Below are 24,294 nucleotides of genomic sequence, written 5' to 3'. Positions count from 1 at the left end.
TTATTAATTTTTTTTTTCAAATTAGATAATTTGAAATGTCATAAGCTTTTTTTTATTCTATTTATCAGATATTCTGAAAAATGCACAAAAACTCTCAAATAAATTTTCCCTTGAAGAAAAACTCATTTTGATGTAGATAGTACATTTGCCACTACTGAGACAGTCATGTGATTCATCAAGATGAGCCTTATTTATGACATCATAATAGTATTAATATACATGTGTCTTACAATATTTGACATTACAAGTACCATATTTTCCAGTATGTAGATAATTTGTTAAGGCACCCAAGCCAAATGTTTAATATAAACCTGTCTTATCTATATAAAAGTTTACCTTAAAACCTTATGTTTCCAGAATCAAATTGGTATTACTGATGTATGGGGTTATTTAAAAGCTGATTGATTAAATTGATGGTCTGTCATTAGCATAAAAATCCCTCAAAAGAAGTGTTCTATTGAGTTTTGCATTAATCTTAATTTCAATAAAGGGATACACTTCAAATATTACACTGCAGTTAATTCAACCAGGTGTAATAGGAACCAAATATACACGTATCTATATTGTTCATGGCTTGCATGTATTAACTTGCTTCCTTAAATCATGTGGCTTTTTGTTAGTTACCATGTTAGAAAATCAAAAAATTTCATTTAAGCTGTTCATGTATTCCCTAAACAACATATACTTGTTGGTTTTAATTAATACATTACAAATAGCGGAAATTTCTGAAAGTAATAAACATGTTAGTTCTGTATTGGAAAGGTTTTATCCACTGGGCTGACGGACCAAATGATGCCAATCGGACAGCAGCGGGCAGTTTAATGCATGACGTAGCTACATATACCCATGGGTGTACAACAGTAGGTAATATACATTCCAATATGATATATTATGCTTTTTCTGCACATTATAGTTTTTCTTATCAACAAAGCCAGGGACTTGAGGCTGATGAGTATGCGACATCTCATGGGACCTGTCAACAGTCATCCTCTGTTGCATAAGCCAGAATGCCTGTTTAATTCCATATTTTTAAAACATTAGATGCATCATTAAATCAATAAGATTGCTTCTTATGACATGTTTAGATTTAAGAAACGATTCCTCGCTCTCAAAGATGTTTCACACTAAATCTGGATCAAATCCATTCCGAAGTAAAATATTGTGTTACTTCCCTTTTTGGAGCCTCTAGGGATCAAATCAACTTTCTGAATTTAAGAAATGATTCTCCACTTTCAATTAAGAAACGATGTCTTGTTTCACACTAAATCTGGATCAAATCCATTCCGAAGTAAAATATTGTGTTACTTCCCTTTTTGGAGCCTCTAGGGATCAAATCAACTTTCTGAATTTAAGAAATGATTCTCCACTTTCATTGATGAACCTATGGGTCAGATGACCGAAAAATTAATACAAATGACTTTTGAGTCTTATCAAAATCAAGGAGTTTAAGCAATTTAAAACACAAGTAACATCGAGACTACAAAAGGTATGCATACTTTAAACTGTGCAGCAATTGTCACTGTTGCTATGCAAGATACACTATGGAATGGTCTGTAAAGTATGTAGGAAAGACTCATGTTCATATCTCCTTATATAATGTCTGGTCTGTGAGTAGATACAAAGTTTGACATGTCTCTTCAACACACATGCAAAATGTTCAAGCATTCTTTAGGTTGTAAGAAAAGAAAGGGCCATAACTCTGGTAGCAAATTTGCTAAAATCGAACTTAGCCTAGATTTTTAATATTTCAACATACATGCAAAATATTATTTGATTCTATGGAGGCATCCTGAAGTAATGGTGCAGTAACCAAAACCGGCTGTCAGATGGATGGATGGACAGGAAGGCCATAAGGAACATGGGCAATCGCCAGGTGGGCGGATGGACAGACAGCTGAGACAAGCGGACAAGTTTATTACTACAGGGCAACCACATTTTGATGTGGGGCCCTCATTAGTGATAATCAAACTTGGCCTAGATTTTTAATATTCTAGTATACATGCAAAATATCATTTAATGCTACTGAGGCATACAGAAGTTATGGTGCAGAAACAATACCCGACAGTCAGATGTATGGACAGACAGGACAGACAAATGTAACATTATGGGCCATAAAAATCAATGTTTCAAGAAAACATGATATTAAGTGGAAAAAGACATTAACCCATGTCACATTAAGAGGTTTCCACTCTATAAATTAAATTGGTTGTTTCTTGTCACCATAATTACTGAGGTCACCATTTGACAAGCTATTTGGTCAACTGAGTACTAAAACCTGACTAGTTTGATTCAATATTCGAAGACTTACTGCTTTTTCATAAAGTCTGTTGAACTCCACCACATTTGGAGTAAGGATGGCTTTTGTGTACTCAAAAATGATTCCAGGGTTTTGTTGTAATAGGTACAAGCCATCCTGTCAAAACAACACAAGTTTAAACTTAGAAATTAGAAACTGAAATTGAACACCAAGATGATGTAGAGAGACCGAAACAGACATACAAGAACAGATCACTATGGATTCACTCTCATTTAAATATTCCAGAACTTATAGTAGCATTTTCTACTTCAGATTCCACAAAAAATCATTGGTAACCATTAGACATTTTCTTTCATATGATTTTGCAATTATGAAAAATAAGTTACTTGACAAGAATGTGCAGAAAATACAGTAAAACTTGCAAAATTACAATACTGAACATTTGTAATGTAACTGTAATACATGTATGAACCTGAATTAAATGCTAAACAGGGAAAACTTACAGCATCTATTACCAGAGGGATTTCTCTCTTCTTAGCAAACTCAATGATGGCCTGAAACGAGATCACAATGAAAATTAAAAACTTAAAACCTGACTGGAAATTATCTGATTACACCTATCAGTATATAGGGTTCACACAAAACAGAAACATAATTCTGGATACACTGAAAATCACCACATCTACATGTTAATTTCAATCAATTTGAAAAACCAACATACTCATAAAAAAGATCTTTATGAGGTTACAGTTTAGTCAAGATTTGATGTGAATGGTGCTCAAATACTAAAACTATTATCCTTAACATAGATTGACCCTTAATCTGTTTCGTTTGATATAACACGCTATCTATATCCAGTTTTAGAGTCATCGCTATCTATATCCAGTTTTAGAGTCGTTCGCTATCTATATCCAGTTTTAGAGTTTACATTTCACTTTGGCATTTAGGAGTGTGTGCTAATCACAAAACAAAGCCTACAGATAAGGGTGAAAAATTTTGTAAACAAAGTAAATTTAATATGATCAATTTATTAAATAAGAGTAGAAAAACATGATGGTCGCTCAGCAGAGGTTTATAAACATGGATATCAGTATTGTAGACTTTGTGCTACTTATAGTATGATCATGATTATGAGCAATTATGCAGAATGTGGACAGTCATAATTAAAGAAAATGGGGGAGGGGAGAAAAACCCAGAACTGCATTCTTTTTGTTCCCTTTTAATAACATATTTATGTCAGATTCTAAAATAGAACTTTTTAAAATGGAGTGAAGAACTGGTAATTACATAATAAAAAACGCCAGCCTGAAGGTAGGCCATGTTTGTACTTTTTGAAATTGAAAAAATCAGATGATTTCCCCATAAAACTGAAAAATGAAGGAAAAAATGGTTTTGAAGACAATTTTGCCAGGACAGGTATGCATCATATTATGCATTTTAATAGTATTTACGCTATTTGTATAGATCTATTATGTTTTAAAGGTAATTAACTGAACAAAATGTTTAATTCCTCAAAATTATCAAAATCTGGAAAAAAGTAGTGCCAAAGTATGTATCCGTATGTGACCCTGGTAGTAAAAGTAATATGGTGACATATGTTTTATGTGTTTATTGTGATGTAAGTATATCTACCTTTAAAAGTCACTTAATTTAGTTTTATCTGAAGGGATAGACTACCTTAACACTTCAAATAGATAGTGGAACAACAAAGATATGCCAAAAAATTCCAAATCCATATAAATTTTTTTTTTGTCATGTGTAACATGTTTATAAGTTAACACAAAACATGAAATATTCAAAGAAGTAATTCAACTTACTGTGGCATTTTTCATACTTATAGCAGATCTTCCCAAACCTGGGCCGAGGACAATGGCATGTAATCGCGGAAGCCATTCCTCCATTTGGCTCAACGCATCATCAGAATCACTGGAAAACAAAGATGTTTCTTCAGTTGTAAAATTGTCTTGATGTCAGTAATCGAATATAACAATATTTGTGTAAATTAGTAATTAAACACTCGGTAAAAGAAATTAGAAACACAAGAGATCCCAGAGGGACCTTGGCACCCATCATTGTTTGATCTTTATTTGCTCTTTGAAAGTTGGATCTTTTTCCTTCTCTTTTCTGCTCTGTTTTTTCTCTAATGATAAGACATCTGAACATTCCTTCGCAAGAAAATAATAATCTTTACCTGCCAAATTCAAAATGGCCATCTGGAAGCCATTTTATTTCTTGAAACAGGCACAAGGCGAGACCAAAGGAACATACGTATAAAATTTGAGACAGATCCATTCAGTACTTCTTAAAAAATAGGGATAACAATTTTTACAAGGTGAAATCCAAGATGGCCACCTTTTGGCCAATTTGTTTTTCTGGTCTGTCCCAAAATTACATGGGCATAAAATTTAGGAAAATCCATCCGATACCTCTCAAGAAATAGCGATAACAAACTTTCAAAATCAAAATTAAAGATGGCAATCTTTCGGCCAATTTGTTTTTCTGGTCAGTCCTAACTGTACTAACACAATTAGATGTACAAAGATTTTTGGGTTGTAGCGTATGTACTAAAAGCATTGGGTGTACAATGAGCTCTAGGCTGTAAGATATGTAATTACAATATGGGGTTTACAATGAGTTCTGGGCTGTAGAATATATGATTACGGTATTGGGTGTACAATGAGTTCTAGACTGTAGGTTATGTACTTACAGTATTGGGTGTACAATGAGTTCTGGACTGTAGGACTTAATTACGCTTGCTGAGTCTTGTGTACAGAATACATGGGACAGATCAGCTCCCTGCAATAAAATATGATGTTAACTTTCTACTTCCTGTTTCAATTTAATTACTATAGAAGTATAAATGCCAGTAATGTTAATTAAGAATCCATAGCAATCATAAAATATTTGACTCAGTGAAAACTTTAATTTGAAAGATTAAGTACTGGACATAGTATTGAAAAATGTGAGGAGAGCTTTGATAAGGGGAGGTAACAAAATATATCTTAAATTACTGATTTTATTACATATGGAACACTAAGAGTAATTAACTCACAAGGTATGTTAGCTATAAAAGATTTGTTACTCACCATTTTCAGAGAGGAAATAGCTGCAAAGTATGGGGCACCAGTGTACCTATAGGAATCAACAGGTTTCTATCAATAATTCTACTCTCAAAATTCAACATTCAATTTAGTCTCCGAAAACAAAAAATATTTTTCTGACAACAACACTGATGATGTTGGCAATAAATGTGTAGAAAGTTTTTATGTTTACATGTTACAAACAGTAAACAGAGATGGGTTTTCCACATTGGGTGATATGGTGGCACAGTGGTAACACATTTGTTCTCCATCTAGACGTCCAGAATTTTATTACTGAAACAGATGTAAAAGGTTTTGGGTCACCTGCCCAACCATGTGGGTTTTCCCCTGGTACTCCGGTTTCTTCCTACAGTAAAATCAATCATACTCTTCCATCCAGACAATTAAGAGTGATTATAAATGGAAGATGGAATAACTTGTTTTGTAAATGTTGTCAAATAAATGAAGTTTAAATAATCAAATAAAATAAATACTGTCAAATTTCAGCTACAAAATGAACATATGATAAATATAGTTTCAGCTACATCTTCTGTAATTTTGTATCAAAATGAGCGAGTGTGCTTATTTTGTTGTTTCTTTGATTAAATTAAATGGCATGACTTACTCCTGGCATCCTCCAACAACTCCTATCCTTCCCATCATGCCCTTATGCTGGTCGTTGGATAGTGGTGGTATAATAGACTTTGCCATCTCCAGGAGCTGACCAGAATTCTGGTATGATGCATGTTTCGGGCATCCAAATACAGCTGCAAATTAAGTGTAAAATGCTGAATAGAACATTTACAAGTGCAATAGGTCTATTGGACACAGAAATGTGGAATTTATCTCTCAAATACTCCTTATCTGGCTTATTATCAGATCCTGAATAGTTTGGTTCTCCTGGGAGCACTGGGCTTTCAGGGACACAAATTTTTATTACTTTACATACAGCCAAAAAATATGTAGCATTTTGCAAGTAACTTATTTTCTGTTTTTGAAAAAATTGAACCTTGTCACTAACTGATCAAGTACAACTATGAAGCACAATTTTCTATTATTTAGTTCTGAGGTCTAGTATTTATATCTTTACATTTCTAATTAGTCCAACGGTACAGGGGCTCTAAACAATCCTTCTTCTATACTGTATGTGTTTATAGGGATGGGGATGATCAAATTTTAACTATAGAGTGTGAATAAACTGTTTGGTCTACTGGAGAAAATTCTTTGGAAAAGGAGATGTAAAATGTGTCTTGGTTGATAATCTACCTGTCACAAGACAGCTCTATTGATTTGAAAATCTGCTGCTTGGATATTATGAACCCATGATACCTCTTGATACAAAGGTTTCCAGGTCCATACCTTCATTCATGCAATATGTGTTCTCAGCAAAGAGATACCTTTATATGGATCATCTTACTAAGAAAATTTATATTTGTGCTGCTCAGACATTCTATGCATTGCAATAAGCATATTAAAATGAATTTCTTTCCATAATTATCATTTGAATGCCAACTACACAGGTGTAATAGGAAGGAGTAGTGAAAAGCACCTGGCCACAGCGGGGGGCAAGAACTAGCGACCTTTGGTCTCTAGCCAGATACTCTCCCACTAGACCAAAGTGAATTTCCACCTAGCAAAAGCTTGTACTGCGGCCTGCGACTTCTACACTACACCCTCCTTCCCAAAGTCTTCAACCTAGAAGGTGACAACCCAGGTAAGATATCTCCAAGGAAGCATCTCAATCACCTAAAGATTCTACCGTTGAAGGGGTCAATGTCACCAAATATTTAACAGAAAGGAGTAATGAAAAAACCTCTGTCCCCTTCAGGGTTTAAACTACATGCCCTTCCGTCTCCTACCAGATACTCTACCGATCAAGTAAAGGGAAAATTCCCTCAAGCCAAAGCTAGTAAGATGACCTTCACTCTCATCTACCACACAGGTACAGGTGACTTATTTCCCTTACTTTTTATAGAGCATGAGTTCTGATATTCTTTGTCTTCAGAAAGTCAAGAAAACATTCAATGACTTTGTATTATGATAAATACTTGTAGTGCGCAACCAGAGGGTCATTTCTATAGGGTAAGTATATGATTGATCATTCATCTACATCTAAATCAGTGTATCAATATGCAAACTCTATATACACCATGTTTTCATGACTCATGAGAGCAATTACCACCTGTATGCCAAGTAATGCTCAACTTGTTCACATACAATGAACACATGTACAAGCTAGTGCTTTATAATATTAGTACTTGACCTCCTGTGATCCAGCCAGTAATTACAACAAAATTGTATAAGTGCATATGGCAAGTGCATTTTTAGTGGTACATTTGAGGCCGAATAATGCCCTTTCCCAGAAAAATTTGTTGCATTTTGTGTTCATATTTTTCCAATTGGAAATCTTTAAAATCAGTTGATATGAAGAAATGCCAATCTGGATGATGCTGAATGAACATATAACAAAAAACTGTTTATATTCTTTTTGTGGAACATATTTTCCCAATAAACAGAAAATACAGTTGTATTTTCCAAATTGATTTAAAAGGTATAAATGTTTAGGCCCCTACATCATTTCTGACAAAATAAAATCGCAGAGAAAAAATCAGAAGCCTTCAAACTACATTTTCCCTTTGAACTATATTTTCACTGTAATTTAATCTGCATTTTGCACTTCATCCATTTTTCATTCATATTGAAGAAGAAGTCGGTTGGTGTGGTACATAGTAAATATGGTATCTGTCACTCAGACGAAGGAACATGGTAAACATTCTTTGGCTCAGATGGCAGAGCTTGTCAATTACACCTATACATCTGGAATGTAAACAACTGCAGTAAAATTGAGTTTACTATGCATCATTGGACTTGATTTTTAAGCATAACGGACTAGATTTTACACAGGTTGTTTACATTCTAAATACAGGTGCCGGTGATACTGTATAACGTTATACAATTTACAATGTACAGTGTACAAGCTAGAACTGACTTTTCAACTGTCAAATGATATTTAGTGGAAATTAACCTATATCCTATACCAAAGGATAGTATAGTATAGTAGTGTTTCCGGTAAAGGAACAGTGTTCCTCTTCATCAGACTCAAAATTATATAAATAAATAGGGATGAGAAACTCATACTTGTGCGTATATTGTCACTGGTTTCAACTGTTCAGTACTCACGTTTTATATTCAACAGTAACTAAAAGAAGCTAACATAGCTGAATCAGCCTGGTTACAGTGCAAAAGGTTTGCCTCGCGCAAAGCGTGAAAGTAACCAAAACAATTTTACACAGGATTATGATCATATGACACTGTATCTTGCCATACAAACCTGAGGATGGTATCTTATATTTCCCGATTACATACGCAAAAACACTTGACAAAGCAAACATCTTGAGTTTGGAGCTAATTTCTGGTAATAATCTGCAACTTTTCTGCTTTTTCACGTTTCTTTCGGTACACCTTTTTTCATTGCATTCAATAAAATCAAAAAGTCAAGAGACAACGAATGTACTGGGTAATCTCGCGAGACAACGATATTTCGCGAGAATTATCGGCACCAAATTCAAAATGGCGCAGAAGATGTCAACAAACACACATTGATAGGTGAAATGTATGGTTCTTGAAATATGAAAGCATTGCATAGGCACATTAATTGTTTTATTTTTAACAGCACAATGGCTTGCAAGTGATTTGTATGCCTTGATCAACACTTTCTCTGTTAAGTTTGTTTTGGGAAGAATTTTTAATATCGCTGTTACAAGTCTGAACCAGTCATGTAAGATAAAACTTTCAAAAGAATTTCTTACTTAAGTCATCGTAAACTAGGCAGTGTATTTTGTATGTCTTATTGCGAGATCTTAATGCTATTATTTTAGCTCCTGAGTTAAAAGATGCTGCACTTGTGGCATATAGAGAGGACGTTCCCAACTTCCCATACGGCCTGCTATTACTGTAGAATAGACCAATCCAAGACAAAAAAATAAAACCACAGATAGATAATCAGAACCCTTTGGATTAACTGTAGAACAGCATGGTGATAAGCTGTGTCGTGTTATGGATCCCATCTCAATCCCTTGCCATTTGGGCTATGATTTATATACACGTTGATTCCTTACTTGTAAATATTATAGGATAAAGCATTAGCATATTTGCAACGTTTTTCATTCAAACAAATGTTTACAAGACATTGTGGACATGCACCCGTACAAATGAACATGTCTATTCCAGCTGAAACAAAGCATCAGAAATAAAACAAATCCCCTCACAGTTGACTGAATGGAAGTTTACAAAGGAGTGCATGGAATTTGATTATACATGTATATAAATGAAATTCTCCAAAGGAATATTAAGCCACTTGTGCACTAACATGGATTTTCGAAGAAATATATAGTGAGGACTTGTTGACCCTGACATTGACCTGTACTACCATAAAACTTTAAAGATGTTTAAAATAATATGGTCCTTCATAAGTGTGTAAAGTTTTGTTTAAATCTGTTATGAATGAAGCTGCTACATTACTAGTGCTGACATACTTTAGGCATTATGTATATATGGTCACTTTTCCTATGCTTCAACATTCAATCATTTCAAGTCATTGTACTGAATTAAAACAGTTATTTCTATACATTGGAGTGGTAATCAAAATCATTCATTGAATCTTTAACATCCAAAATCACTAATGAGTTTATTCACATCATAAAATGTATTTGACAACAATAGTCCTGATGTTGTTTTTATTTGTTGTTCAGATGTCATCATGAGTAATTCAAGAAGATCCAAACAGCTTGACTTTTCTGGAGACAGTGATTTGGGTATGGATTGATAAAAAACAGAGAAAGTTGAATTATTTTCTAATTATTTGGAAATATTTCATATTACACGTAATTTGCTTAATGTTGCTGTATGTAGAAGACTTGAATTGATCACTGCATGTCATGTTTCTCACCATTCAGTGTTGGAGATAAACAGTTTTAGCAAGTTTTTCCCAGTACCAACAAACCAATAATTCTATTTCTGTAGCCTATTCATGTCATTAGGCCTTTAGTTATATGATGCAAGTAATACATGTATCTAAGTTGTAAAAGTGTATACCTTGCCTATAGCTGATTTACCTGTAAAGCATTTTAAGTGTCACCAAGTCATGATCACTATTGACCAATGTATAAATCATTTGTTTGTCATGAAGGGAAATGATTTTGTTCTGAAATGTCGTGGCAACAGTAACCTTATAGTCAGAAGCAAAATCATCAGTGATATTCCCTTATGTTGATTAATATTGTTTTTTGATGTGTCCTTATTTCCTGTCTTTATTTACGTGTCCCCTAAGTTCCTGTCTCATTTTGTTGTCACCTTATAATTGATTCCTGTGTGGTTTTTTTTCTGAATTCCTGCATTATTTTTGGTCTGTTTACTTCATGGCTTGTTTAAGTGTCTTCTTAGTTCCTGTTTTGTTTTTAGGTGTCTCCCTAGTTCCTGGTTTTTGTTGTGTCTCCTTAGCTTCTATCTTGTATGTGCCTTAGATTCTAGTTTTTACTTAATTATTGACATTTCACTGTCGTCAGAGTCCACAGTAACACCTATCAACCCTCCAGATGATGGCGGCCATGGACAGATCATTGAATCAGATAGTCTCTCTGACTTCTATCTTCATGAGGTCAAACATAAAAAACACAGGAAAAAAAGACAGGACTATGATGTTGAAGTATCTGATGAAGGTAAACTTAAAACATATGAGTGACTCAATATCAGGTTCATCAGTATCAGACAAGTGACTCATTATCATGCACATCAGTATTAAACAAGTCACTCAGTATCAGGTTCATCAGTATCAGACAGGTGACTCATTATCATGTATATCAGTATCAGACAGGTGACTCATTATCATGTACATCAGTATCAGACAAGTCACTCAGTATCAGATACATCAGTATCAGACAAGTCACTCAGTATCAGGTTCATCAGTATCAGACAGGTGACTCATTGTCAGGTACATCAGTATCAGACAAGTGACTCAGTATCATGTTCATCAGTATCAGACAAGTGACTCAGTATCATGTTCATCAGTATCAGACAAGTGACTCATTATCATGTTCATCAGTATTAAAAAAAGTCACTCACTATCAGGTTCATCAGTATCAGACAGGTGACTCATTGTCAGGTACATCAGTATCAGACAAGTGACTCAGTATCATGTACATCAGTATTAAACAAGTGACTCAGTATCATGTACATCAGTATCAGACAAGTGACTCAGTATCATGTACATCAGTATCAGACAAGTGACTCAGTATCATGTACATCAGTATCAGACAAGTGACTCATTATCAGGTTCATCAGTATCAGACAAGTGACTCAGTATCAGGTTCATCAGTATTAAACAAGTCACTCAGTATCAGGTTCATCAGTATCAGACAGGTGACTCATTGTCAGGTACATCAGTATCAGACAAGTGACTCAGTATCATGTACATCAGTATCAGACAAGTGACTCAGTATCATGTACATCAGTATCAGACAAGTGACTCAGTATCAGGTACATTAGTATCAGACAAGTGACTCAGTATCATGTACATCAGTATTAAACAAGTGACTCATTATCAGGTTCATCAGTATCAGACAAGTGACTCAGTATCATGTACATCAGTATCAGACAAGTGACTCAGTATCATGTATATCAGTATTAAACAAGTGACTCATTATCAGGTACATCAGTATCAGACAAGTGACTCAGTATCGGGTACATCAGTATCAGACAAGTGACTCAGTATCGGGTACATCAGTATCAGACAAGTGACTCAGTATCGGGTACATCAGTATCAGACAAGTGACTCAGTTTCATGTACATCAGTATTAAACAAGTCACTCAGTATCATGTACATCAGTATCAGATAAGAGACTCAGAATCAGGTTCATCAGTATCACACAGGCTGTAAATATGTTGACTTAACATTTCACTCAGTTTTATAATACTTTGAAAATCTTTGTTCAACATTAACTTAAAACAGTGATATGTTTTATCCATCAGTAATGTACTCCTTAAACAAAAAGTAGGACTTGATCATAAAGTAAAAATCATAATTGTAAAGTGTTCTATATACACATGTAGGACACTGAAAAGCTGTATGACTTTATTATACTGATATTGTGTAGTGTTCTGTATAGGACAATGAATAGCTGTGAGACTTGATATACTAATATTGTGGAGGAGAAAAGCAAAGAAAAAAGAAAGTTAGCTTACATGTGAGCTGTGTGATGTTTGAGTGAATATGATATGTTATGAATGTAATCAGCACTATATATTGCTGAAAATCCTGAATAAAAAAAGAAAATTAAAAAAAATATATATTGTGTAGTGTTCGATATAGCACAATGAACAGCTGTGGGACTCAATATACTAGTGATGTGTAGTGTTCTATATAGGACAATGAACAGCATGTTTGACATACACTAGTAAATGACTATACCATTCATACAGATACCACTGTTATTATTAATCTTGTATTTGCTCTACAGATCACCAGAGTAAAAACAATATGAAGGAAATCTATAGAGAACTACAGACAATCAGTAAAAAGCTCAAGGTTAGATATTACACAATTTCTGTCTTTCATTATGATAACTGCCTCACTAAACAATTCTGAATTTCATTTGTTAAAAATGCCTAGTGATTATTGCTTAAATGGAATGATGTGTAAGTAAAATGTCTGGAAAAACATTTTAAATTCATTATGATATAAAAATAATGCAATTGAAGAATGACTTTGTAATTGATCATTGCTGACAATCTAGATTAATACAATTAATATAATTTTTTAATTTTTTTTTTAATTTTTTATTATCAGGAAGAGAACAAGATCCTTTATGAGAGAGAACAGAAGGTGAAGGAAAGAGAAAGGATGGTGTCTATCTCCTCTGCCAGTGTACAGACCATCACAGACCATGCCATTCGCCAAAGGATACAAGCTATGGAAGAGGTGATCTTCATACCCCACTCTCCAATGACATTTACACTGAACAGTATTCTTGTTCGTAGGCAGAATGTTTGCAAGAAAAAAAGAATATGATTGATACGGAGTAATCTTACATTAATAAAATTGCTATGTGGAAATTTGCCTTTTTTTTTTTTTTCAGAAGCACAGAGCAGAGGTGGCTTCCCTGGAACAAGCCTTGAGAGAGAAAGGAAAGGACCACAAACGTCTGAAAGACAACTTTGAGACCCTAAAGCAAGCTAATGATGCACTGAAAAAAGAGGTGACAATTCTAGACACAAACCTAGCAATTTGTGTAATGTGTGGCAATACAAATAAAATGTTAATCATTTTGTTCCCACATATTTTAAAAGTAATTATTAGCTCATCTGGTCCAAAGACAGTATAGTTATATGTATAACATATGAATTCTATTGGAACTTCAAAGTTAGTCAGTTACTGACTTATTTTTAATTCAGTAACTTTTCAGAAGATAAAAATTACTTTTTGATTAAGAAATGGGTATGATAAGTTTAAGGTTGTTGTTAGATTATTTACACTTTGTTGAATGTAAGAATAGTGAAAAATACTCTAAAAGGTTGTCCATTTTTGCTTTGATTATTGAGAGAAAATATGATTGTCATCAGTTTTACATTAAGTATTTGGAATAAATGACATTTTGTTTCCTTTGCCTTTTTCCTTTAACAGCTAGAAAGCTTACAATCTGAACATGAGAAATTAGAAAAGCAAGCTATGAGTGTCCAGTCCCGGCTGACCAACCTACAGGTAACCCTTTCTCGAAGAGAAGATAATTATAGTACAGTTTATTAATTCAGTTACAATACTAAAAAATCACTCTTGAAATATTAAGCAATAATCTTGTCATTTTTTGATGTTTTAACAACCAACCAAGAATTCAGTGTTATGGCATGTCTATTCTAATCATCATGTTTGCTCCCGCTGGATGTTCAATTAGCATTTTCCACTCCTACTGGGTGTTCCATTGACAAGTTTCATTCCCACTGGGTAATAGGATTGACGCATTTCAATCCCACTGGAGGTCAGATTGACAGGTTGCATTCCCACTTTGGGTTAGATTAAGAGGTTCTACTCCCACCGGTTATCTGATAAACAGGTCCTACCCCCATTGGGTGTTAGAATGACAAGTTTGACTCTCACTGGGATTCAGATTGACACATTTCATTCCCACTGGGATTCAGATTGACACATTTCATTCCCATTTGATGTGTAATTGATAAATTTCATTCCCACTGGTGGTCACATGAACAGGTTCCATTCCAACGGGTGTCAGATTGACAGTTTCCATTCCAACTGGGTGTCAGATTGACAGTTTCCATTCCAACTGGGTGTCAGATTGACAGTTTCCATTCCTACTGGGTGTTGAATTGACAGGTTTCACTCAGTTAGTGTCCAGTTGATAGGTTCTACTCCCACGGAGTTTCCAATTGACAGATTCCATTCCTAATTGGTGTTGGGTTGACAGTTTCCATGCCTACTGGATGTCTGATTGACAAGTTTCAGCCCCTCAGAATGTCCAGTTGACAGGTTCCACTCTCATTGGGTGGCAGATAGACAGTTTACAAAATTACATTGCTTTTCTTTTCTAGAATTGTTTAGATTTCATTTTTATCGGTGAATAGTTGGAAGTGATCATTTTCATAAAAGTCTTTACAGTGATATTAATGTATCAATGATATAAAATTGATTTTGCAGTTACAATACAAAATTTGTCATTCATGAAAATGTCCTAATAATCTTATGTATTACTCCTTGAATTTATATATATATATATATGGCAGTTCTTTTTTATCTAATAACTAAGAAGAAGAAAAAATTCACAAAATTTCAAGGTTCCTTCAAAATATTTTTTTAACAAATGATTTCCTTCATATTTCCTAAATAAATATATTTTCATGCAACTAGGATCATAACTTGTTTATTTTACAGAAAAAAAAAATCAGAAACATATTTTGAGTCAGCAAAACTTTTAATGTTTAATTAACAACAATGTTAATAATATTGGTACTCTTAATGAAAGCTCACTATGTCAAGTTGCTTGTCTGGTTTGGAATGATTCAAAATTCAGGTTTTTGCCAGTTTCCCTCAGACATTTACTGCAATAGTTCACTGAAACAGTTGTACTTTTGACAGTTTGTGCATCAATGTTTTGTGAAACTGCATCAAAGTAAATATCTTTCATTTTGCAACATCACTTTCCCAGCAGAATGTGATGGAGTATCAACACCGCATCACATGCCGTATGGAAATGTTTAATATTCCTGTCAATTTATGCTTCTTCATTAAGCATTTATTTTTACAAAGGTGAGGTATAATGACAGACAATGTGGTTCCCATTTGGATATTATAGGTCAGTACAGGAGCTGCTTATTTGTCTTTAATTTCACAATTGGTTGTTTCAGAGAAAACAAGAATTTGCAGAACGTCAGAAAGACTTGGCACTAGCTGTACCAAAACAGAAACCACAGAAAGATGTTGAGGAAAAGTCTAAATCATCCAAGCAACCAAAGGTAGGTTTGGCATGAGACCAGGCCTTGTAGATGAGGCTATAGACCAGGCCCTGAGAAGTTATGTAGGTGTGGCTAAAGACCAGGCCCTGGGAAGTTATGTAGGTGTGGCATGAGACCAGGCCTTGTAGGTGAGGCTATAGACCAGGCCCTGAGAAGTTATGTAGGTGTGGCTATAGACCAGGCCCTGGGAAGTTATGTTGGTGTGGCATGAGACCAGGCCTTGTAGGTGTGGCTATAGACCAGGTCCTGAGAAGCTATGTAGGTGTAGTATGACCCAGACTCTGAAGCTGTGTAAGCGTGGCATTAGACAAGGCCTTGAAATTATGTAGGTATGACATTAGACCTGGCCCTGAGAAGTTATTTAGGTGTAGTATGTGACCAGGCCCTGAAGCTGTGTGGGTGTAGCATGAGACAATGCCCTGTTGTTAGGTACATCACATTGTTACCTGTAGTTACATGTAAACAACAAGAGTTGTTCTGTGTAAATATATATTATCCCCGGATCCATGTGACTTGATTAGTGAAGCCACAATGAATTTTCTGTGATAGGTAACTTTGCCAGTGTACACGTTTGATGTGATGGGAGTACTGTTAGATTGGATATGTGATGCTCACCTGCGATACACTTTTACTGACCAATCTTCTCGCCCTGCTGACCGCTATTTTGCCCCCGAATATGTCCAGGAGAAAGTACTAAAGGTAAGTGGATAGCCAGGTTTTGATTTGTTTCCAAAGACATTCATACTTACAACCTTATCATTGACTTATCAGATTACTTTGGTCTGACAGTTGATTAAGTTATGAATACAAAGGTCTTTATATGGTAGATTTTGAAGAGAGTCAGGCCTGACTTTGAATCATAAATATAATAAGCATTAGTCCAGAATTAACTACCACTTCATGAGAATCCAATTATTCATTGTTATTAGCCTAAGAATATCACAACTAAGTATGAACAAAATTAACATGTAACACCAACAAACATTACTTGTCATAGAGTATATAAATTAAATATGTGAGGTTGAACTATTATTGTAAAGACTATAGAGATAAGGAACCAATCAACATGTAGAGAAAAGTCTTAAAGTAGATGACATATCAAATTTGTTATAAAAGAGTTTGTGTGTTTTGTAGATATTACCGTCTTCTGTCGATTTATTGCGAGAGTTTCCAGGACAGAATCTCCGAATCAGTCTGCCATGTATACAGTTCATCTATTGGTCACTTGTACACATAGAACATGGACCAGGCTCACAGGTAACAAACTCACAGAATATAGGCCAAGCTCACAGGTAACAAACTCACAGAATATGGGCCAAGCTCACAGGTAACAAACTCAGAATATGGGCCAAGCTTATAGGTAACAAACTCCCAGAATATGGGCCAAGCTCACAGGTAACAAACTCACAGAATATGGGTCAAGCTCACAGATAACAAACTCACAGAATATGGGCCAAGCTTAAAGGTAAAAGAGTTATAGAACATGGAATCATGCTCATGGGTAACAAACTCACAGAACATGGAATCAGGCTCACAGGTAACAATCAAACAGAACGTGGAATTAGATTCACAGGTAACAATCTTACATAACAAGGAATCAGATTTACAGGTAACAAACTCACAGACTTACAGAACATGGAATCAGACTCACAGGTAACAAACTTACAGAACATGGAATCAGACTCACAGGTAACAAACTTACATAACAAGGAATCAGATGGAATCAGCTCACAGGTAACAAACTCACAGACAGACTTACAGAACATGGAATCAGACTCACAGGTAACAAACTTACAGAACATGGAATCAGAACAGGTAACAAACTTACAGAACTCACACAGGTAACAAACTTACATAACAAGGAATCAGATTTACAGGTAGCAAACTCACAGACTTACAGAACATGGAATCAGACTCACAAGTAACAAACTTACATAACAAGGAATCAGGCTCACAGGTAACAATCTTACAGAACATGGAATCAGACTTACAGGTAACAAACTTACAGAACATGGAATCTGGCTCACAGGTAACAATCTCACAGAACATGGAATCAGACTCACAGGTAACAAACTTACAGAACATGGAATCAGACTCACAGGTAACAAACTCACAGAACATGGAATCAGACTCACAGGTAACAATCTTACAGAACATGGAATCAGACTTACAGGTAACAAACTTACAGAACATGGAATCTGGCTCACAGGTAACAATCTCACAGAACATGGAATCAGACTCACAGGTAACAAACTTACAGAACATGGAATCTGGCTCACAGGTAACAAACTTACAGAACATGCAATCTGGCTCACAGGTAACAAACTTACAGAACATGGAATCAGGCTCACAGGTAACAATCTTACAGAACATGGAATCAGACTTACAGGTAACAAACTCACAGACTTACAGAACATGGAATCAGACTCACAGGTAACAAACTTACAGAACATGGAATCAGACTCACAGGTAACAAACTTACAGAACATGGAATCAGACTCACAGGTAACAAACTTACATAACAAGGAATCAGATTTACAGGTAACAAACTCACAGACTTACAGAACATGGAATCAGACTCACAAGTAACAAACTTACAGAACATGGAATCAGGCTCACAGGTAACAATCTTACAGAACATGGAATCAGACTTACAGGTAACAAACTTACAGAACATGGAATCTGGCTCACAGGTAACAATCTCACAGAACATGGAATCAGACTCACAGGTAACAAACTTACAGAACATGGAATCTGGCTCACAGGTAACAAACTTACAGAACATGGAATCTGGCTCACAGGTAACAAACTTACAGAACATGGAATCAGGCTCACAGGTAACAATCTTACAGAACATGGAATCAGATTTACAGGTAACAAACTCACAGAACATGGAATAAGACTCACAGGTAACAATCATACAGAACATGGAATCAGATTCACAGGTAACAATCTTACAGAACATGGAATAAGACTCACAGGTAACAATCTTACAGAACATGGAATCAGATTCACGGGTAACAGTCTTACAGAACATGGAATCAGATTCACGGGTAACAGTCTTACAGAACATGGAATCAGACTCACAGGTAACAATCTTACAGAACATGGAATCAGACTCACAGGTAACAAACTTACAGAACATGCAATCTGGCTCACAGGTAACAAACTTACAGAACATGGAATCAGACTCACAGGTAACAAAATTATAGATCACAGACCAGCCTCACAGGTAACAAACTTATAGAACACAGGCCAGGCTCATGGTGATAAACTTATGAAACATTGACCAGGCTCACAGCAACAGACTTACTTAATATTTTGGGCATATATATGATCTATATGCCTGAAGATATTGTAATAATATACTGTACATACATATCACTGCCTTCTCCTTAGAAAAGTTCTGATCAAGTTACAGTTATGTGAATGTGGAGTTTTATCTTTATCTTTATTTGGAGAAAAGGAGTAAATTTAATAAAATCAGAGTGAAAAACTAGTTTTAGATATGTATCATAGACCTTTTGAAAGTTGGACCTGTTCTTTAGTAAAGAATCCCAAAGGAATGATATATAATGTGTTCTCCCTGTTTACCTGCTTTTTAGAAGTCCAGTCTATCCTCAACATTACGAAGACTTGGAGAAGAGATGTACCGTGCAAAGACAGTGCGATTCTCTGACACAGATAAGATGTCTGACAGCACGCCATCTTTTCTGAACAAACCAGACAAAAGCAAAGATGCTGTGTACTTCAGGAGTACTAACCTTCATGTACGAATTCTGTCCTCTCTCATCATTTTGAAGACCCTTAGTCAAGGTATGGCAACCAGCTTCTCAAGTTTGAAACTATAAAATGTTAAATCATTATTTGAAGCCAATCAATCTCTGATAAGTTCATTCAAAGATGGAATAGCATATCTAGAATCCCTGCAACATTATTAATACAAATAGTAAATGTATAGTCCACAATCAACACAGGAAAATCATTTTGCATATTTATTATTTTGATTCACCTTATCTCACTATTCTGTGCTTTATAAATGTCTTTAAACACACCAGGAAGTGTGCCAGTTGGTCCCACATATACATATTGATATGTTGATTTTATTTCACTGTTGATCTCAGGTTTCAGCTAGCTGACCTGGTCAGCAGTTCAAATGATCTCATACCATGTTACGTCAACAGTTACTATCTTTGACTATTTATTCTAAATGTTCACATTTGTGGCTAAAGAAGCAGTGCTTGAACAATGATAAAGATGTGCTATCTAGAGATCAGAAGTGTAAAAAGGCTACTCCAGATTAAAAAATAGACTTCATTGTACTGATTAAGGATTTTGATAAAACCTTACAGATATTTTTACGTGATTTTCGTACAGTTGACCTACTAGCCCACGTGTTTGATGTACTGAGGAACGACCTAAAATCAGACATTGCTAAGGAGCTATATTTATACTACCATGCGACTCCAGTCATCCTTTTGTACCTCAAACCTGTCAATAAGGTAATCTTTCTATATATGTTTCATTGTAAATTACATTACTCCAAACATAGTTTTGTTGAAACTATGCTATTAAAACAGACTTTATGACAAGAAAATATATCTATATATGTGACTGTATATTGCAAAATACCTCGTTATTTTGGTCCTTAATGGGTAAAAATTCTCATTTGACTTTCACATTTGAAAATACTGATTATGGCATATAAAAATATACCTTCCTGATTACTTTGTAGAGGATTGTGGCACTATGGTCAAGTGGTTAAGGTGTCTGACTGTCTTTATCATTAGTCCTCCACCTCTGGGTTGCAGCTTCAATGCCTATGTGGGGAAGTTACCAGGTACCATCCATACCTGGCACATCCTTAAATGATATTGACTGTTAATAGGTCATATATCAAAAATAAACCATTGAACCACAGTAAACATTTTACAGTATGTTGTCTTACTACAAATATATATCGTTGTGTTATTTACAGGCATTCATGGGTGCAGCCATGGACATATTCCTACAGATGTCATCAGACTCACCTTTCCAGCAGTCCTTTCTCGAAGGATGTAGTAATGAGACATGGTTCAGGACGATTGCCATGGTCCTGCGAGCCCCCAGTCAAGATTACAAAGTTCTAGAAAAGCTCAGTGTTATCCTACAGAAACTCTCCAAAATGAAGTGAGTCACCTCTTTCTTATCCATATTTTGTTGTTTTAACAACAGAAAGTGTTACGTTTGACTTACATTACTTAAAGGTCAATTATTTTTGAAGCAATCCAAAGATATACTGTATACCAGGAAACATTAGACTAAGCTTTTTTCTCTCCTTCCATAACACTGTTCATATTAGCCCAATGTTCGTGTTACTCTGAAAAACTTCAAAATGTAAATTCATCTTTAGTAGGAAATATAATCCCTTCTTGTTGTTTTTTCGCTGAATATCAGTCTTCAACTACATTAGTGACTTGATTTTACTTCCAGGTCCAATAGGAAGTACTTTGAAGTGTACACGATAGTAGCCATCATACAAGAACTACTACGGGGCTGTGCTACGGATCAGGCTTTCCTAGCCCTCAATCTCAAGTCTATACTCTTCAATCTTACTGCAGAGTGCTCTAACCAGATCTGAGAAGGTCATATTTAGCTTTAAGCTGATACATGCCATCAGTCTTATTACCGAGTGCTCTAACCAGATGTAAGGAGGGTTTTTATTTAGCTTTGAACCAAACCATGCCATCAGTCTCGTTACTGAATGCTCAAACCTACGCTGAGGTGTCATATTTAGTTTTGAGCTAAATTGTGCCTTCAGTCTCCTTCCTGGGAGCTAAAACCTGATATGAGGACGGTTATATTTAGCTTTGAGCTGAATCATGCAATCAGTCTCATTACCGAGTGCTCAAACCAAATCTGAAGAGGTCATATTTAGCTTTGAGCTAAATTGTGCCTTCAGTCTCATTACCGAGTGCTCTCACATGATCTGAGAGGGATTATATTCAGCTTCAAGCTGTATCCTGACATTATTCTACTGAGTGCTCTGACAAGATCTGATTAGTAATACCATATGCAAAGTATAATCCTACATCCGTCCTTTTCAGTGTTGCCATCGAATGCACCACCTACACCTAGTATAAAATGTATCGTTGTGACTTAATTGTTGAAATGTAAACATCACTGCTTATTGTTGTATGTCCATATTTTATAGCCAGTTATCAAGATTAATGTTTTCTACTGATTCTGTTTATAAACGTTGACTGAAGTCCCACATTTTGAATGAAGACATGCTAGGTAAATGCTGAAGATTTTATAAACATGTTCTATTGTAGAGTTCATTGTCATTTGAATGTTGCATAGTTGATCACTCATTATCATTGTTATAATGATATATTTCATAGATCTATAGGAACTCTCTGCAATCATGGGGAAATTTTTATTTTTATCATGTTTATGTAACTGAAGGAAGTTAATCAAAATTTCTATGGAGAGAATTGTTCAATATTAAATGTATTGACTACAATACGACATAAATGAGAAATAGAACAAACTTTCAGATGCATGCTACATCGATTTCTGGCAAACCATCTCATTGAAGTAGAGCTTTACTAAGTACAGGTAGTCATAAATAACAGTAAAGGGTTGTACATTCTAGGTATTAAAATTCACCATATAGAGTTCTACATCAATTTCGGGCAAACCATCCCATTGAAGCAGAGCTTTACAAAGTACAGGTAGACATATATAACAGTAAAGGGTTACACATTCCAGGTATTAAAACTCACCATATAGTGTTCTACATCAATTTCCGGCAAACCATCCCATTGAAGCAGAGCTTTACTAAGTACAGATAGACATAAATAACAGTAAAGGGTTATACATTCCACATATTAGAATTCACCGATTACTGCTCTCTGACCAATATTGAAAAACTCCTGAACTGTATTGAATTGAATGTTCCCTGCATTTTATTTATATATATACGTAGTCCTTCATTAAGTTTTCTTTCCTAAGGCATTAGGCTAGTGAAGTTTGTATTGTTCAGTATTTTCTAGGGGTATTCTATTTCTCACTATGTTAAATCCTTTGCAGATAACTATTGGTATAACTATGTGATACCTTAGAAACAAAGAAACCTGTAGTGGTTGTTGAAGGGTTATCTCTTAATATGTATTTGTATGGTCTCTTTTTTTGTTATGGTCGGACTTTTTTAGGTATCAGTATTACATATTAGAAAAAAATATGTGAAAATTATGTAAGTATTAGGACAGAGTTGGTAGAAAACTTATTGCTCGATATAATCTATTTTTTATTATTATTTTTTTTTTTTTTTTATAAATTGGTCTCATGTCATGTAATAAATTCCAATAAATAACATCATTTCTTACATTATTGATATTTCTCTTTATATATTGGGTATTGCGCATTGTCAAATTTTCGAGGCAACCTGACCTTTTATTAAGACACAAATATTACATAAATTGCATCACATACATAGAACATAAAACAAATACAAAGTTATAAATCTAAATAGAGAGCGGTCAAATTTAGGGTGTCTCCATAATCCCTTCGGTCGATGGACGCCGACAAACAAAAAAACCATCCCAAGATGTTGTATGGAAGATGGTGAGTAAAATATCAAAAATGCTTTATATCAATCTCGGTATGTTTTGTACTCGAGACATTGAACGTATAAGTGATCACAACGAAGGCAATTGCATGTCACACTCCGAGGAAAGTAGTCTACCGGTACATCTCGGCGACACTTTAAATGAGGAATTGTTTATTAAAAATAAGAATATTTATTGTAAAAAATACTAAATTATGTGTAGTTACAATCAAAAGTAGTTTGATAAAAATCATCAGTTAAATGCACAAAAATATACATATAAAAAATATTGTTTTGAATATGGTCAAATAGTCCCGAGATTCGTTAACTCGCCCAAAGAAAAGTTGCCTCGTAAAGTTAAAATTTCTACTTCCGGACTAGATTTAATAAACGGCGCCAATCTCAAATAGCAGGGACGTACATGACATATACGTCCCTGCAAATAGGAAGGAAAACAGAAATATTAACTAAATGAAAAGTGCAAATATAAATATTTTAATTTGATTTGTTTTGAATGCTTGAAGAAAATAAATATTGTGGAGGCGAACACCATTATATAAAATCAAGAATATGATAAAAATAAATACACTGGTATGTACGAGTCCACGACATGCTTGAGTTCATTTAAACCAGAGACGTATATATACGTCTCTGTTCAAACTATAATATGTGACATGCATAATAGGGCCTGTGATACTTTTTTTAGCATATTGTGGTGGACTGTACAATAGTATTGTATTTGTAGCATGTTGTCCGCCCGTCCTTCAACAATTGTTGTCGTTATTTCTGGAGATCAATAAAACAGAATGGCCAACTAACAGTTATCCCTGACGTAGTGGAACTACAAA

At 34.9% G+C, this 24,294-nt stretch overlaps 2 protein-coding genes across 2 annotated transcripts in view; one reads left to right on the top strand and one right to left on the bottom strand.

Annotated features, from left to right (window-relative positions):
- The window catches only part of LOC132545549 (ATP-dependent (S)-NAD(P)H-hydrate dehydratase-like), a 174,725-nt gene extending 165,940 nt beyond the window's left edge, over positions 1-8,785 (bottom strand). Inside the window, exons 1-7 of the mRNA XM_060209234.1 lie at positions 8,669-8,785; positions 5,963-6,104; positions 5,344-5,389; positions 4,965-5,053; positions 4,075-4,183; positions 2,761-2,811; positions 2,309-2,413 (exon numbers count right to left, since the gene is read on the bottom strand). Of these exons, the coding sequence (XP_060065217.1) occupies positions 2,309-2,413; positions 2,761-2,811; positions 4,075-4,183; positions 4,965-5,053; positions 5,344-5,389; positions 5,963-6,104; positions 8,669-8,729 (603 nt within the window). The 5' untranslated portion in view covers positions 8,730-8,785. The remainder of the gene's footprint in view (positions 1-2,308; positions 2,414-2,760; positions 2,812-4,074; positions 4,184-4,964; positions 5,054-5,343; positions 5,390-5,962; positions 6,105-8,668) is intronic.
- Positions 8,786-10,091: 1,306 nt separating this feature from the next.
- Positions 10,092-23,128, top strand: LOC132545595 (coiled-coil domain-containing protein 138-like). The gene is made up of 13 exons (XM_060209290.1): positions 10,092-10,151; positions 10,902-11,054; positions 12,852-12,919; positions 13,181-13,312; positions 13,470-13,589; positions 14,015-14,092; positions 15,748-15,855; positions 16,405-16,554; positions 16,990-17,112; positions 19,461-19,671; positions 20,233-20,357; positions 20,834-21,024; positions 21,328-23,128. Exons 1-13 carry the CDS (start codon positions 10,097-10,099, stop codon positions 21,473-21,475), a joined length of 1,662 nt encoding a protein of 553 aa, XP_060065273.1. The 5' UTR covers positions 10,092-10,096; the 3' UTR covers positions 21,476-23,128.
- The last annotated feature ends 1,166 nt before the right edge of the window (positions 23,129-24,294 follow it).

This window comes from Ylistrum balloti, unplaced genomic scaffold (assembly GCF_031769215.1).
Source record: "Ylistrum balloti isolate Yb309-2 unplaced genomic scaffold, AGI_CSIRO_Ybal_v1 Utg369850, whole genome shotgun sequence".
NCBI lineage: Eukaryota > Metazoa > Mollusca > Bivalvia > Pectinida > Pectinidae > Ylistrum > Ylistrum balloti.
Note: the sequence above shows the minus strand (reverse complement) of the source record. Positions and strands in the feature narration are given on the sequence as shown.

Coding starts and splice junctions, on each gene's coding strand:
- LOC132545595 (XM_060209290.1), top strand. CDS start 10,097: ATGAGTAATTCAAGAAGATCCAAACAGCTTGACTTTTCTGGAGACAGT. Junction 12,920..13,180: donor CAATCAGTAAAAAGCTCAAG/GTTAGATATTAC, acceptor TTTTATTATCAG/GAAGAGAACAAGATCCTTTA. Junction 20,358..20,833: donor ACCTCAAACCTGTCAATAAG/GTAATCTTTCTA, acceptor TGTTATTTACAG/GCATTCATGGGTGCAGCCAT.